Source organism: Coffea arabica, chromosome 6c, assembly GCF_036785885.1.
Source record: "Coffea arabica cultivar ET-39 chromosome 6c, Coffea Arabica ET-39 HiFi, whole genome shotgun sequence".
NCBI lineage: Eukaryota > Viridiplantae > Streptophyta > Magnoliopsida > Gentianales > Rubiaceae > Coffea > Coffea arabica.
In genome coordinates this window covers 13,339,953-13,357,819 of record NC_092320.1, presented here as the reverse complement: position 1 = coordinate 13,357,819, position 17,867 = coordinate 13,339,953, and the positions used below count along the sequence as shown (strand labels likewise).

At 37.6% G+C, this 17,867-nt stretch overlaps 2 protein-coding genes across 2 annotated transcripts; one reads left to right on the top strand and one right to left on the bottom strand.

Annotated features, from left to right (window-relative positions):
• The first annotated feature begins 9,857 nt into the window (after positions 1–9,857).
• LOC113692428 (S-adenosylmethionine decarboxylase proenzyme) lies at positions 9,858–12,256 on the top strand. The gene is made up of 3 exons (XM_027210841.2): positions 9,858–10,249; positions 10,416–10,573; positions 10,681–12,256. Exon 3 carries the CDS (start codon positions 10,864–10,866, stop codon positions 12,025–12,027), a length of 1,164 nt encoding a protein of 387 aa, XP_027066642.1. The 5' UTR covers positions 9,858–10,249; positions 10,416–10,573; positions 10,681–10,863; the 3' UTR covers positions 12,028–12,256.
• A 4,952-nt stretch (positions 12,257–17,208) lies between these two features.
• LOC113692967 (late embryogenesis abundant protein At1g64065) lies at positions 17,209–17,841 on the bottom strand. Its single transcript, XM_027211564.1, has one exon. The coding sequence runs from the start codon at positions 17,839–17,841 to the stop codon at positions 17,209–17,211; it is 633 nt and encodes a 210-aa protein (XP_027067365.1).
• Between the last annotated feature and the right edge of the window lie 26 nt (positions 17,842–17,867).

The window sequence follows — 17,867 nt, the reverse complement described above, 5'->3', positions numbered from 1 at the left end:
CAAAACTAGTAGGCACTAAGAGGACAGGCAACCTTTGCCCTTTGAACCTCCTTGTATCTGCATCTCTCTTGTTTTGAGTTGGAAATAATTGCGTGTTTTAGACCAAACATCAGAGCAGGAGAAGCATTGCAAGAAACGCAAGGAAAAAGAAAATATTTTGGGGGGGGGGGGGGGGGGGGGGTAGGCCATTTCCTTTGTTCCTTTTGATAGTCTATCTGAGATAAGACTGGACGTTGCTTTAATGCGATGTTCTCCAATTCCATTATTGTGGTAGCTGTTTGTGATGCTTTTCAAGTTATTAATGGAAGTAAGAGTTCTTGGTTCAATTTACCACTTGTAGTTCTTTCCTTGAGTCCAATCCAAATCTCTGATCCCTTAGGTTTTTTCCTTCAATGGGGTTGTGGACAGAAAGATTTTGGCATGCAAAGATTCCTCCTAATCTCCAATTGGACCAATTCCATATCCATGGTGGTGATGATTATGGAATATCTGTCTGGTCAACTAAGTTGGTTGCCAAATGGCATACTTGCTAAATTCAAGACTCTGACAAGGAATTTTTACAACAAATTGTTCTTATGGGTGTTGGAAGGCTGGTAGCCCTAAATCTTTACTTGTACATGACATAGTTGGGGCCTTGTATTAAATTTCTTTTATGATTTTTGGCTGAAAGAAAGGCTGGAAATGTCTATCTAACCAAGGCCTGTTTGGAACTTAAATTTTTATTCAAGTTTATCTTATAGTAATTTTTTATCAACTTTAACTACAATAATCTAAAAAAAATTTGTCTACACACTTCAAAATATTCAAAGCACAAAAAAAAAAAAAATTCCCTTCCTCTATTTTTCTTCTTCCTTCCCCACCCCAACCCACCACCACCTCCGCCGCCGGTTCCAGCGCCGATCACCTCTTTCGATGCTGGTTTTTTTTTTTTTTTCCTTTCTCCCTCTTTCCCTCTTCGTCCGCGCCATCCTCCCCTTGGCCCAATTTGATCCACCTTTGTTTCCTCCCTCTCTCTCTCCCCCACTCCTCCCCCTAATACACAAAAAACTTCCTCTTTTTTTCTTCTTTCTCCCTCATCCCGATCCATCACACCTTCATTGCTAGCCACCACCTCCACCACTGCTTCCGGCACCGGCTTTTTTTTTTTTTCCTTTCTCCCTCTCTCTTTCCCCCTTAGACCGATCTGTTGGTGCTCCCCTCTCTTTTCTTTTTTTTCTTTTTTTTTTGCCCCCTCCCCCCTCCCCATTCCCCTTCCCCTAGCTACGATTTGGTCACGCGACCAGATTGGGCAAAGGTGGAGGGGGAAGGGGAGGAGAGGGAGAGAGAACAAGCAAAAAATAAAAAAAAAAGAGAAAAAACCATGGCTGCAAGTTCTCTAGCATTGGGAGGGAGAGGGGGGGAGGGGTGATGGGGAGTAGAGGGAGAGAGGGAAGCAGAGAGGGAGAAGAAGGGAAGAGAAAAAGAAAAAAAAATTTGGACTATGGCTGCTGGTTCTTCAACGTCGGAGGCAGAGGTGGCGGGGGAGGGGGAAGGAAGAAGAAGAAGAAAAGATGAAAGAAAAGAAAACGGAAAGAAAGAAAAGGCAAGAGAAAAAGAAAGAACAAAAAAAGAAAAGGAAAAAAAAATCATTTTAAAAAATTTTTCCAAAAACTTCTACCGTGTATTACAGTAAAGTTTTAGACAAATTTCCAAAAAAACTCATATACCAAATGAGGCCCTAGTTAACTGCCTTTTAAGTGTGATCCTGATAACCTTCATCCACAATAGTTTGAACCATAGTTACTTGACTTAAAAGGAGTTAGTCTAGCACTCAAACATTTTTTTTTTCTTTTTTGAGTTTTCCAAACTAATCTATTTCCTTCAACAACATTTGGTTTGCTCACCTACTAACACGACTGCGCAGAAAGAGAGCTTCAAAGCATGAACCTTAACCACTTAACTACCACCTTCATGGTGTAAATTATTATGGACAGATTTAAAGCAGGATTAATTCTTACTTGGGTCTCTAGCTAAAATTCAAAATGAATATAATAGTTATCTCACTTAAATAAAATCATTGGCAAAAATGAGATAAATTTTAATATATAAGTCGAACAGATTTTATACTTTAAAAGCTAAAGTGAGACAAATTTTATACTTCAGGAATTAAAGTGCGACTTTTTTTTTATACTTTAAGAATTAAAATTGGACTGATTTTATATTTTCGAAATTAAAATATCCTACTTTAAAGTTTAAGGACCTAAGTAAAATTTTGAATATAGTTGAAGGATGCACATTAAAATTAACCCTTTTAGGGCGTGAACCTTTGCACTTAACTACTCCCTTCATGGTGTAAAATTAGTATGCGAGCGTTACGGCATTTTGGCATAAAGAAATATATATTATTATCAGTGGAGATACTGTGGGAGAAAAGAAACGCATGATGACTGATAAGCAAACAATTGCTTTTGTGCCTCGCACAGTCCGGAAAAGAATAACGTAAAAACCCTTCTTTTATGAGGTCTGTAAGATGCTTCTTATCAGGAAAGAAACCCCAGACCCAGAGGGTGTTGGACTGGGGGGAGGGGGGGGTTCAAGACAGAGATGCCATTACCCATCATATTTCGAGGCAAGGCAGCAGAACACTCAGCCCGCGGCTTGATTCAGTGTTAGTTAGCACGGTAGAGGGTTTCTGCTATCATCAACAGAGACTGCACGGCACAGTAGTGTAGACAGTAGCACAATTAATGCGTATGATACGATGATGATATAATAAATAAATTTTTTTGACGCGTTAAAATTGATGATGTTCTATATTTAATCTCCACCATACCATCTAATTTCGAAACATCCCATCTCCATCATCAACTGCGCATTCTTGTGACGATAGAAGCCCCTGGTCCGGTGAGCATGATGAGCAAGCTGCAATTTTACAGTAAAAAGGTTGCTCGATCAATCATCATAAGTTACAAGCCGTGCGTGTTTCATCATTCGAGTGATGAAACTGGAGCCAATATTCACTATTTACCATCTTCAAATTCTTTCCAAGAACATGAATCTAGATTTTGCCATGATTTTTCTTTTTGCTTCAGCTCTGAACATCCAACGCGGACGACTGCTTGTGTACAAGAATGTAATAATGCCATTTTCCCTTGCTTTATGATTTCACTGCAAATTATAATGATTTACAATTTGCAATGAAAATTTCTACAAATTTTACTACCTAAGAAGGCTCTAAACTCATCAGAACTAAAACAAAAAAAAAAAAAAAAATCCCATGATATTGCCATCAATACTTGATATCATATATGAGGCAATTGTTGAAAATCGAATGAATTTCTTTGACTCCCATTAGGAAACAGCCGTATGTATAGAGGTTTCTAAAAGGTGGAAATCGTACCCTTTCTTGGAAATTTTTGCCAATCATATTCTTCCTCTTTAGAACCCTTTCTTTTAGGACTAGTTTCATTGCAAAATCATAGAAAAAAAAAGAAAGAAAGAAAGAAAGAGAGGGACAAGGGTGAAGGCTTTCTCACACATTTTTTTTTTTCTCAACCATACAAACTTTTCATGGAGATTTGTGTGTACGTGATATATTATATTTAAGTAATCAAAGAAATATTATAAGATAATGGCGAACAAAAGGGATGCAATGCAAGTGTATCTACGGGGAATTGGCAAATGCAAATCTTTATGGGAGTGCGTTTTTTCTTCCATGCGTTGGCATTGATTCTTCCACGTTGGGTGTTTGTAGGCTTTTGGTAGTGCTCGAATTGGGAAGGCAAAAGCCATCAACATAAAGCCGCAAAGCTAGTAGAAATGTGGCCAAAAGTAAAAGGTTCCAATCCTTTTTCAATAATTTCCTCTTCTTTTTATTTGTTTACTTTTTCCCTTTGGATGGACACCCAATATATTCTTATCCTTTGGCTACATGTTTTATCTTCATTTGTTGCTAGGAAACTTCCTAAATTATGCTATGCTTCTGCCATTTCTTGATCATCTTTGCTTGTCAAAAATAATTAGTCCCAGAAGAGATTTGACAAACAATTGATTATATAACTGTGTATGGTTGATGTAATTTCTGTAATTAGTAGAAATTTAATGAAATGATGATTTTTTTTTTATTAAAAAAAAAACACAATTGATTATATAGCTTGTCCAAATTTATCAAAATTTGAGTAGTCACATTACAAAATTTTATGTTGGCTTTTCCAATTTTGAATTTTTTTTTTTTTGATTTTACTGATGTAAAAGTTGAAAGAACAGGATAGCACCACTTCGTATTCTTGCTCTCACGGATGAAATATTTATTGCGTCATAATTTATAGCTAACAGCAGCCCGAATCATTTCTACGAGTAGGTCAAAACACCACTTCTTGCCATGATGACCACATTCTAATTTCTAAGTACAATTAAAGAATGTCAAACCGAATCAAACCGAATGTCAAATCTTCTGCATTCTAGTTGCTGGTTCATTGATTCTTACACTACCCTTTTATCACGGAATAATAATTGTACTAACCTTGCAAATATTATGAATCCTATTAGGGGTGTGAACGAACGAACTGTAATCAAGTCAAGCACTCTAGTGTTCTTTCGACCTTGTTTGATTATTTTAACAAGTTTAAAATTTTGTTCAAATTTGGTTTGTTTAGTTGTCGAATCAAGTTTGAATAAGATTTCTATCAAATTTGAACTTTATGGAACACGAAAAACAGTTCAAGTTTAATTTAACTAATTAGCAAACTAACCTCGAACAAACTCTTACCAAATCGAATTCCATTCAAATATAGAATAATTTAACAGTTCAAATACAACTTGACCAGTTAGCGAACTAAAATTGAACGAACTATTACCAAGTCGAACTCCATTCAACTATAGAATAATTTGGTTCATCTTTCGGCCTTAGATCCTACTATCTAGAAACCAGGAAGTGTGACTGTAGAAATTAATCTGTTGTGGACGCAAGTATACTATGAGTATTTTGGTTTAGGATTGTGTGTGGATATTTAAGAAGCAAATCTCGTATAAGAAGTTCATTAGATATCATTACACGCACGTCATAAATCCAAACCTTATCAAAACAAATATCCATCCAAGTTCCAAAGTGTGCATGTAGATAATATAAAATCCGATTTATGCGTTCATCAGAACGCATAAAAAATTGTTTTTTTTTTTTCTCCATTTTGGATCTGATGATGGATACCAGTTTCCTTGCTTGCATCTCCAACAAAACCCCGGAGTTTGCACCCCTAGTTCTGGGGTGGTCTAAATTGCTGCCGAAAATCACCAAGCCACATGTCACAGACCAAAACGAAATCCTCCACCCAGAATTACGCGCAGCATCTTCCTTTTTCACTTTGTAAAATATAAGTGGGAGATCATCAAAATTTAATCGTTCCGGATTCTAAATAGAGTAAGAGCCCACAAAACCAAGGACCTTAATCCAACAAGTTCTCGAATACTATTTAGTGTTCGTGACTTGGATATGTTACCCATGTACTTTCCAATTCGAAGTGACCCAAAACCTTTCTCTTTATGGGCCTCCATCTACTTTCCAAAAGGCGTTCTTCTTCAGCCCAACAATTTGTTGAACCAGGAGATTCTTGAAAATAAATGGGGGGTTTTTTTTTTAATGTTAAATGGAAGAGACTTGCTTAGAAAGGAAGTTATTCTGAAATTCGGAGCTCAGATCGAGGACCCATTAAAACAGCCCAGAAAAGAAAAGTACCTAACGCCAAGGAATTAATAGCACTACAACCATCTTATTCTTGAGTTCGCGTCGATTGCCTCCTGAATCAGCAGTTTCAAAAAAGAAAAGAAGAGAAAAGAAAAGAGGCACAAAGAAAGGTAGAGAGTATACATGTGATTGGGAGAGAAAAGCTGTGTTGAGGCACCAGCCACAACCTGTTGGAATGATAAGTTATAATATTAGCAAAGCTAAAAGCCATCACTCAACTGTTCCCTTTTTTTTTTCTCAAAAAAAAAAAAAAAAATTGTTTCCCTTTTGGGGCAATAAATCTTAACCGAACAATTAAATAATTTCGGTTGAAAATTCAGAGAAACCGGCACGGCACATCGATCTCTGGTTAGTTTTGTACGCACAATTATTTAATCAGAGAATGAAGAATCAAAGCTTTGACATGTTAGCACACATTCACATATGTATCACGAAGATAAGACTAAATGAATCGGGACCGATTCTTCTACTTTGCGGCAAAAAACAATAATAATGCTTTATGCATTCAATTCCGCTGAGATCGACTGAAGGGCATTGAAAGGTTGATTCTTTATATTTTGTGCATGCACAATGTAATGGGGACAGTCATCACGCTCTATCCGCGGCATGCGCCACCGACAACTATACATTTTTGCCGGCTTACTGGAACCTGTCATATTGTACACATATCCTTCACATTTTCATCATAAAATTGAAGTCAGCATTAAGAATTGGAAATCTTCCGGCCCCTGAACTTTTCTGGTACAAGAGGGGCGGGATTTAAGAAGTAGGGAGAGAAAAGGGAGAATTTGAACCTACGCCTCCAAGCTTTGGAGTTTTAATTTATATGCACTGCTAACTTCTTCTTCTGCCAATGTAGTACTCGAAGGATTTTGAAAAAAAAAAAGAGAGAAATTTTTAAAAATACCTTCATGATCACTCCTTCACGACCTCTTTTCAATGAAAAGTACAATTTAGAGGAGTGTTTTTAGACTGGCTTACGTAAAATCATGATATTTTAAAACTTGGCATGAACAGAGTTGATGAGAGATCATTGAGATAATCTAGATTTTCATTTTTTCTTTTCTTATTGGATAAAGCTCAGGCTAACAGCAGAAGGATGCACAGGCAATTAAAAATTCAGGGACTAATTTAATTACGTGGTTGCTAGTTGTCAACCTTAATAATGAGATTATGCGCCAGTCCCATTATTCTTGAAAAACATGGAATCCATGTACTAGCCATTGACCTAGACGCATAAGACAAACGAATTTATAGAATAAAGCCATGGGATGAGCAATGATTTTAGCAACTAGGATATTAAATACAAACTGCAGACTAAAGGAGACAAATTATTAGCTTTTCTGATCAAACTTTGTCATAAGAGAGATTAGAAAAAAAAAAAAAAAGTATATTCTGTTGTTTCTGCATAATTTGGCAGTGAAGAAGCGCCGAGCTTCCCCGGACCGAGCTGATTCGACTAGCTCGGGGTGCTGATGAAAGAGCTGGTTCTCAGCCTGCAAAACAAACAGGAATGAACCAGAAGAGGGGGCCCGAGGGTTGTCCCCGAGGCCACTCCGACGGTCAAGTTAGTTTTCCGGTGAGTAGAGTTCACGGGAAGTAGGAACAACCGGAAGTAATTTGCCAATAGTGAGCGTCCCTTGTACAGTCGATGTGTGTTACCTTTTATACCTGCTAGGGGAGTCCGACCTCCACACGTTCCGGGACCTGCCCAGAATAGCCCCCTATCCCGCATTCAGGGGGATCGTCCTCGACCTCTTCGGGGTGGATCCTTGCCCCCTTTAGGTGCCCTAGCAGCGCGACCCAGGACGACCGCCAGGGGCCTGGGGCCGAGGCCTAGCTCGGCCAAGCCTGGGCTGCCACTTGTCCAGGCCCAAGTGGTACCAGGACTTCAACCCCAAGACCCTTATACACAAGGACCAGGGTTCGAATCTTGGGGAGGCCCCCCTCCACGCACCTGATGCTGGGGCGGACAAAACACATAATTGGCCTCCACGGGGGAAGCTCTGCGCTTCTTCAGGTAGCAATCCCACGAAAAAGGATGCAATCTGAATTTGTTGTTTTGGTCTCACTAGTGTTGGCCTCATCTCAAGATCATTTCCGCGCGCGACTAGTGATGTAACTTTGCTATTAGTGTAGATCTAATGAAATTGTGATCGATGTTCATTAGGGTTAAATAAAAATATTGTCGATTAATTTGGTCTGGACGGGGGGTCTAAATATAGTCGAATTATCACAAGTTTTCCCCCATGATGAATTCAACATGTCGCCGGAAACTTTGTTTAATAGCTGAGCAAAGCATGCGTGTTTTAAATATCAAACTAGTGACTAGTCACTACTTTACTATATCATTAGACGCCCTTCTGATCAAACTTTGCTTGTCTTACATTTGGAAAGATAACAATTATTGACCATCATTGCCAACGAAAGTTTCGTTTGCTTTACTTGCCCATCCTCCTTCTTATGAAGGAGTAATGGATCTAAGTGCATGCATGGCAGATGCAATTAAACCAAGAGGATCGGATTTCAAATTTCAATTAAATCAAGAGGGTTTTGAAATCAAGATTTCTTACTTACAGTCTCTCCCATCTTACTACTTAACCTAATCCTCCCCTTGAGGTTGTTAGTTGTAAATATGCAGCTCTGGATCAATGATGCATGAAGTGTCTCAGTTGGGTTGATTCACTGTGAGACTAGTCTCGATCTAGTTGGTCTTTGACCTGAAAAGAAAAGAATGGAACTTTCTTCCCTGGCGGGACTCCTACACACAATCTTTTTCCTTAAATTGAATCATGTTTGCATGCTTCATAGTGGGTTTTGCTACAGTGCAACATGTAATCCAAAGACCTCGACCTCTAGATCTCGAGTGATGTATCGTTGGAGATTAACCTCCATTATTTAATTGTGCTGAGCGACTCGCGTTTTCATTTTTTACCACCTGATAAACACACACGTGTCAGTTTATTATTCGGATAATTGATACGTGTCCTTTAATTAAGGTATTTTGCTAAGTTGCTGATCCTCATTTTAGTCTTGCAAGCAAATCACTTTGTCGAGGCTTTAATTGTTGTTTAAAATTATAAGGTCTTCAATTGGAATTAACGCCTAGAGCTCCTCAATAACATATAGTTTTGAAAAAAAAAAAATATTTGTTGGGTCAAATGAATGAAGCAAGAACATTGGATCATAAATTTTGACAAAAGAAAAACCAAAATAAGAAAGAAAAGAACACAATTGAATGTAGAAAACCTTCATAAATTTTGACTTGTATATATATATATATCTAGCAATACATTTGTATAGCTGCTGCACGTTGACTCTATAAATTTTCCTATGGCCAATTTTAATTTCTCTTTCAAATCAAGAATTCAGTACCTTTTTTCTTTGAAAAAAACATTCAATACGAAAACGTATACTTGGTGTGGCTTTGAACAAATATAGATACCCTCTGCCGGGCATATTCCTCCCTATAAAAAATCCTCCACGCATGCCTAGGAACAGAAATCTATGGGCTAGTATACAAAGAGACAAGAATACAACTAAAAATTAAGCCTTAAAAAATTTTTTTTTTCAAACTAATCTTCTCTTTCTCTACCGTCTTCTTTATTTTCTTCACCAGAGGTCTACAAGCCTGTATGCCTTGAGATGCTCGCCCTAGCTAGCAAAAGGAGCCCCAATTCTCTGCCTTTGTCAATCTATATACGAAGAATTAAGTTGTGTTTGGATTGCATTTTCCGTCATTTTTCATGAAAAAATTATTGTAACGATTTGATATATGTAAGAGAAAAAGGTGATAGGAAAATGTGATCACGGAAAATGATAATATTTTTCGACGGAAACAAGCAATCCAAGCATGACCTTAATTTCTTTTTATATTTATATATATTATATTAACGGACTAAATATATATACACACACATATATATAAATATAAATTTTAAAATTTAAATTTTAGAATTTAGACTATAATAAATTTTAAAATTTACACATAATAACGCGTTATTTAATTTTATTAGTGTATAATGTATACATTTCAAGAAAGTGTTATTATATATTAATCAATTAAACAAAATCCAATTATCCCAAAAAGATTAGAATAAGAATAGAAAAGGAATACCAAACCAAATTCAGAAAACAAAAGAAAAAAAAAAAACCAGCACCCCTGATCTCGGGGCCGGGCTTTTTGTTTGTTCGCCGTGCTCTTGTGATGCCCAGCCAGCCATTATAAATAGTTTTGCATCCGTTCACTCTCCCCAAACCAAAACCACTCACCCCTGATATTACTACCGCTTATTTTCGTGCTTGTCTTCCTCGTTTTGGCTCCCGGTTTCGTCTCTACTCCACAATCCAGAGAGTCCCTACCCTTCTCTCTTGCTCTCAACAAAGCACAAATCCCAATCCTGCTCTTCTTCCTTTCCCATACGACATTACAATCATAAGCACCAAAAGCAAAGAGATAAAAGAAGAGCTTAGCTCATTTCAAGGCGGTCGCTATTCACTTCTCTTTTGTTTGATTCTCCAAACTTTAACGTAAGTTCCCTAAATCATGGGCTTTCTTCCCTGTATAAATATATTGATGCATGGCTAGAAGGTCCATATCTAGCTATCTAATTTCTCTAGCATTCACAAAATCCAGATTTCTTGATTCCAACTGGACCCTTATTCTTGCAAAAAACAAAAAAATTTTTTTTTCCAGGGAGGTTTAATGTTGTAATGGAGACCAAAGGTGGTGACAAGAAAAAGTCTTCTAGTATTAGAGCTAGAACCCAATACGAAGCCCCCCTTGATTACATCATTGAAGACGTTCGTCCCCACGGCGGCAACGAGAAATTCCGATCTGCTGCTTATTCCAACGTCAGTACTTGTACTAAAATCAATCAACTATCATAATGCGTTTTACCTATGCAAATTGTTTGTTAAATGTTTTTGCGTAATCCTTTTGTTTCTTGATTTTGTTGCAGTGCGTGAGGCAACCATCCTGATCTCTTTTTCGTTAGACGATGGACGCTTCAGTAGAGTAGGGAATTTTCTTCAAAAGTTTTAGGAGTTTTTAGCCATCCATCAGCCTTGCTTAGAGAATTAAGGTCGCATCAAACTTTCGTTATTTGCATTTTGGCGCCTGCTTTTTGTGGGATATTCTCAAAATGGCTGTTTCAGCTATTGGTTTCGAAGGCTTTGAGAAACGCCTGGAAATCGCATTCTCGGAGCCACCCGTGTTCAGAGATCCGAATGGGCAGGGCCTTCGGGCCCTGACTCGGTCTCAACTGGACTCCATTCTCGAGCCCGCTTGTTGCACTATAGTTTCCCAGCTATCCAACGCTGAGTTTGACTCGTACGTGCTCTCCGAGTCGAGCTTGTTCGTTTTCCCTTTCAAAATCATCCTCAAAACGTGTGGCACCACCAAATTGCTCCTGTCCATCCCACCAATCCTGAAACTTGCCGACTCGCTCTCACTCGGTGTCAACTCGGTTAAGTACTCGCGTGGGACCTTCGTTTTCCAGAATGCCCAACCTGCCCCTCACCGCACCTTTTCTGAAGAGGTGGCCTTCTTGAACGCTTACTTCAAAGACGGGAGTGGCTACGTCCTCTCCGATCCGAACTTTCAGAATCGCAACTGGCATGTCTACGTGGCACAGGTGGGCCCGCTAAAGTCCGACTATCCGAAGCCCGTGTTTAATTTGGAGATGTGCATGACGGGCTTGGACGGGGAAAAAGCCGCCGTGTTTTTCAAAACATCGGATGGATACAATCAAATGACGAAAATGTCCGGGATTTCTGAGATAATTCCAAGTCACTTGGTATGCGACTACGAATTTGAGCCATGCGGGTACTCCATGAATGGGATTGAGGGCTCAGCTTATTCTACCGTGCACGTGACCCCGGAGGCTGGGTTCAGCTACGCCAGCTATGAATCGATGGGTTTGGACTTCGGGTCGGAGAATCTGGGCGGGTTGGGATCGTTGGTGAATAGGGTGCTGAGGTGTTTCGGACCAGCTGAGTTCAGTGTCGCTGTCACGTGCTTGGGAGGTGGCGACAGATGTGGGGAGGAGCACCTCGAGTTCTGGGGTGGTGACGTGGAGGGGTACAGGTGTGAGACTGGGGTGAGACAAGAGTTGCCAGGTGGCGGCTGTGTGTTCTACCGGTGTTTTGCCGCCTCCAGGGGAGGAAAAGAGGAGTGTAGAGTGGGGACCCCGAAATCTGTTTTGCATTGCTGGGAGGAAGTGGCGGAGGAAGGGGCGGAGGTGGTGGGGATTGGACCTGTAGGTGGTGGTGCGGTGGTGTCCTGCCCGTGTGTGGGGTCTGCTTAGTTTGGATAATGGTTGTTAATTTTAGGTTGGCTGTCCATTGCTGCTCAATTACGAGATTGCAAAGTTTCTTATTGTCCTTTTATTTTAGAAGAATGGCACTTCCGAGCGTGGGATTTTAGCTGTCTTGGAACCACTTTTGGAGTAGCGAGAAGTAGAAGGGTTAAAATTAACTAGTGTTTCCTAGTGCTATGTAACTTTTGGATTTTATATATGTTTTATTATCCTTCAATTTTTCTTGTGTTAAGCTTGTGAAAAATGAGTTGCTTGTACTCTGACGATATAACAAGGGCTGATGAAAGAAACACATATTTCGAGGATCACAACCGTATTATTGATGTTAACAACAACGTTGTTTCTCTTACGCACACAATACTAGAAGATATTCCGTCCCTTTTTTTATAACTGACGTTTAAAGTTTTGCACACCAATTAAGAAAAATTGTTTATTACTTAAATCTGTACACTATTTTCCTTTTGTACCTTTATTAATTGTCCAATTCACCCATATTTTCTCTCACTAGAGCACTAAATGGGGCAGATAATTACTAGGATTGTTGCAAAAAGAGAAGCAATAATTACTAGGAGTAGTAATTAAGAACCCTGTATTGGAAAAGAGAAATAAAAGGGTAAAATTGTGAAAAAATAATTAATACTGTATGAAAATAATAAAATGACAGATAAAAGTACACTACAGCAAATTTCTTAAACGTCAGTTATAAAAAAAGAGAGGGAGTACAAGTAACCACGGAACAAGAATCACCTGCCACCCAACAAGAGAATTAATAGCCCAGAAAAACGTGCCAATACATGTTCACGGACTTTGGAACAAAATTACGGGTTCAAAATGATTAATCCAAATTATTTGATAGCTTATGAGTTAAGATTTGCACATTAAGCTTTTCTTTTCCTTGAGTTCAATAAGAGACTCTTGAAATGGAATGGGGCCTTACATTCAAATATTCTTTAGAGTCTCTGCGTTATTCTTGCAAAGATCGATCACAATCGAAACTGTTCATTTAATCATGTGCGAATTCTGCATGTGGTAAGAGAATTTAAATAGCACCAAAACAAAAGGTAAATGAACCACGAATTCGGAATGTGAACGTTGTTTGAGAACTCTTGCATCACTTGGATTCTGTAATTCTGAGAATGACCGGAGAAGCAACGGAGCTTTTGTTTGTGTGAAGACAATTTCTGGATTAGTTGTGGTCAGGTTCCATATGTCTTGGAAAAGAATATGTTCCATTATCACAGTTCTTGCATCCTACTTGCTATCTACAATACTTTATCGTAAAACAAGTTTAATAGCCTATCTAGTTTATAATGGGCTTCCTCTTTCATTTCTTTATCTCTTGGCTTATGCACTGGACGAAAATTAAGTATAAGAGAAAAGAACCAAAAGCTAGGAAGAAAATGTCAGACAGAAACACAAGGAAGGATACATCATAAGCTAGCTCGTAATATAAATTCCTTCAATTTGTATCTGCATATATTCTATTCCATGGCAACTAAGAGGTATATCATTCCAGGAAGCAGCCCGATTCCCCAAGCAAACGTGTTCGGTCTTGCCTTAAATCGTACGTCTTTGTTTTTGCCATATTTAATTTCTTCCAGTGTTCTAGATCTTTTAAAGAGAGGAAAGAAATTACCGGGCGAAACTTAAGATTAAGTATATTGATCTATTGTTGCACCGTAAAACCTAATCAAAGGCTAATACAGATTCTGAGAATTCACTGGACCTTTATACAAAAAATAGTGTGTGTCTAAGGATGGATACGTAAATGCTGCATGTCGTCCCCATAGTCGTCTCAAGCCTCATTCCAAGAAACTCTTGACGACAATTACCACTTGAGTAGCAAGGAAGAAAAAATCTTAAAAATAGAGAATAAAATATAATTAGGGTTTTTTTCGCTTGTTCTTCGAACTTTCGAGTAGGCCATTCAACTGTTGCCTCGTCCACTAACATGCTCAAGAACTAAGACCCCCGTCCAGGAACTGGTCTGTGATGGAAAAAAATTAATATTTCTTTAAAAATATAAAAGATAGGTTGGAAAATATGTTTATAATGTAAGCGAAATATCATTTGAAAAAAATTTGATATCCAAACGGCTGCAATAATTGGTTCTCTCATTTTTATCCGTACAAATCCTCGCATCTTAATATTGAGTTATCCTCTTTTTTTTTTTTTTTTTTTTGTCCAGTAACATTCTTCTGTTAATTTCATGGCATACAGTCTTCTTCTTGTTTTTTTTTGGTGGGCAAGATGAGTAATTAATGTTGCACAGACAAGCACGCAGGCACAGAGATGAGTTAGGTCGAATATGAAGTCAACTATGAGAGTTTAGCATGCGCCAAGGTGGTTAAGCATCAGATAAATTATCAGTGCATGCAAATTTTGGGGCACGTACGATAAATCAGACATGTTTAGGTCAACTCTAGAACATATCATTTTGAGCATGCATCTTTGCTTAGCTCATTAAGGGCCGGCTTCTGTCATCTCATTAGATGATGTGTTTAGCCTCGTCGTGCATTTTACTCTTCTAGTTGCGATTTGTAATTAGGAGTCAATAATGTATCAATTAGACGTACATTTTGGGGTAACTTTATATACATTTAGAAATTAAAAAAAAAAAAAACGATAGCATCTGTAGGTGAAAATTTATTGTAATAAACTTGTATCTTTTCATCTTTTGATAATTTGACGAACCATCAAAAGTAAAATACACAAAATAGAAGGTTGCTGGAATTCAACTGAGGTGCGCAGACATGAACGCCTATTGCTTCAAACATAGCTGGAAACCTCTAGTCTCAGCCCTATAATATACGTATGTGCCATCAGCTGCCATGCTTATGATAAAGAACTCGTTTTGTCAACGAATACTTCAGATTTTTTTTTTTCATTAAAATGAATTAAAACAAATCTCCATATCAGGATGCTATTCTATATTCAAAACATAGTGCAAGTTAATGGTATAATTGTCCTATAAAGTATGAAATTTAGAACAGCTCGTATAACTCTTTTTACTTTCTTTATATTAAATAATTTGCAATTATCACTATATCTAGTCATTTTCCACTTGTTTACTCGAATCAATTGACCATAAACCGAATAGTCATCCTAATGGAAGCTTTTATAAGAGAAAAGTGATGAGCAAAACAGAAAAAAGAACTAAGGGTGCGCTTGACAAAACTAAAATCTAAAATCTGAAATATGAAGTATGAATCCATTAAATTATTAAATTGTTCAATATTAAATCTAATATATTTGAATGCATATCACATTCAATGATAAGTGAATAACTTATCACTTAATTTTGGGAATAAGTTTTGCCTAGAAAATTCAGTACAACTTAATTAATTCAGATGTTCAATTTTTGATTATAAAAATGGTCTGAATATATTTTAAGATCTGAATCCATTAAATTTAAATGCTGAATTGAGTTATCAAACAGGGTCTAAGTGATATAAGATTTTGAACGATTCGAGCTGTCTCTCCAACTATTTTTTTTTCTCATGTTATTATCATTATTCTTAAAAAATAATTCCCTGTAGCTGTTGAGTTCTAATAATCTCGCCGCTCTAGAAAATGCATGAGCGTCACTTTGAAGTCTGAGGAAAAGTTTGTTCGTTGGGGTCAATTTCTAGGAAAATTTTATGTGATGTGGTGTGCAAGTTTAAATAGTGAAATACGCCATATAACCACAGAAATCAAACGAGATATTTTTCTTGCAGGGCAGAATTTGGATTAGAAAAGCCAGGAGGGCAAGCAGGAAAAGAGATATACTATGGGCTTGTTCTTCATTGATTATTTTGACTGATTATAAATTTTGATTTTGGATAATTAATTTTTGTGATATTTCGGTTGTTTTTGTATTCTGATTATAGATTTTTTAATAATAGAAAATGTTAAAATCTATCGTCACCTAAATAGTAGCATTTGCTGATTCTGATTATTTTCTAAAATCAGATTTTGTAAAATCTGAAACAACAGAGAACAACAAGGCCAATCTAATTATGGCAAACTTTACAAAATGTTATCTAATTTATGCTAATAAAAGTGCCAAAAAAGTTTTCCATTCCCTGCCACGATAAAATCAATTTGCTACGAGGAAAAGAATGTTCCTCCAAATTTGGATCAAAATGTTCGACAACAGATTCTTCTTGTGCCTATCTATCTATATGTTGACGATAAATTATAAAGCACCTGTAAATACCGCAAGAATCAAATTCCGATTGAGAGTTCTCCAGTATTGGGCCTTATGTGATTCAGCCCAAAGATATTGGATTTACCTTGGCGATTTAGTACCACGAGATTTATCAAACTGACAATGGGGGCCTTATATTGAGAATGACATATGAGGCCGAAATGGGGACCTTGTATCGTTACTTGCAGCCCACATGTTCTTTTCAAGTTGTCATATTATTGTTTCTTTCACATCAAATCAAACCTTTGTAATGTTTCCACATTCTTCAAACTAGTGGCAAAGACGTACGCTAAAGGGCAAAAAATAATTTGTTGATAAATTTTATTAGGCTTAAAAATGGAAGTATTTTTGTTTTAAAGAAAGAAGGTTATTTTGGTGATTTTTGCTGATTAATATGAATGGGAAGAGTATAGCCATAGCAGTTATGAGAAGAATATGATATATTTTAAAGAAGAATATATTTTATGCTTTAAATATAAAATATAAAGAGATGTTTAATCATTTCCAAATAATATGGCAGAATCGGCACAGAAAGAGTGAACACAGGGAGTCAAAACAGAAAAAAAAAAAAAAAAAAACTACTTATATTCCGATTTTTGAATAATTCGTGATATTTATTCATGAAATGATGAGGTCATTATATTACTATATATGATGCCTTATGATTTCAAGAAAAGATGACAACAACATGAGGGCTAAAAAGAACATACATAGCAGCGTAATCTAGACAAGCACTTTACTTACTAATAACAGAAAGAAGTATAGCGTATAAATGTTTGAACTGTAAAAGTAATACATATCGACCACAAAAGTTGGGGGCCAGAGCAACAAACACAGACGCTGGCTAGCTACTCTCTCCCCTCAAACAAAAAGAATAAAAGAATTTGTAACAGTACTATACCTCTCTTCATGGAAAAAAAAAAAAAAACACTTAAAAACACTACTAAAGTTGGATACTAGAGATCATGGGAAGGTCTCTAATTGCAGCTTATATCCTGAAGCTGCTTGGAGGAGGTATTGAGGTTCATGGTGCAATTCATGTTGGTGGACTTTTTCTTCGTGAAAATCAGCATTAGCCTCACTTTTCCGTTCAGCGTTGCTTGGCTGGTCAGAGGGATCAGAGCGTGTTGATTCAGTTCACTTCCGGGCACATTGGCATTGGCAGAGGACAAATCCACTGGAACGGTGAACTTTTTAGTTGATTTGAAACCAGCCTTTCCCTTGGGAATCGCAGCCACCCCTACCTTGTAGTTCTGAAAGAAGAAATCAATAGTGCTTTCTTGGTACTTGTAGCGACCAAAGTTCTCATTCTTGACAGAGAGTTCTGCATGCATATTGCCACTGAAGTTAGCATTTGTAGCCTGGAGATCCTCAACTGTGGCAGACCTTACGCGGAATTTAGGCGTCTTAACCTTCATCACCACGAGGGAAAAGACCAATATAACAAAAGTTTGGAACACAACAAAGGCTACACCATATGTAACATACTTCATTCGCTTCTTGCGACGCTCTTCCCTTTGAGCTACCGAGGCCAACTCTTCATCCACTCGGCCATAAGGATTGACTGCTGGTGGTGCGCCGCTCATCTTGTGCTCTCCGTTCGCTGCCATGAACTTTGGTGCTTGAATAAAAGTGG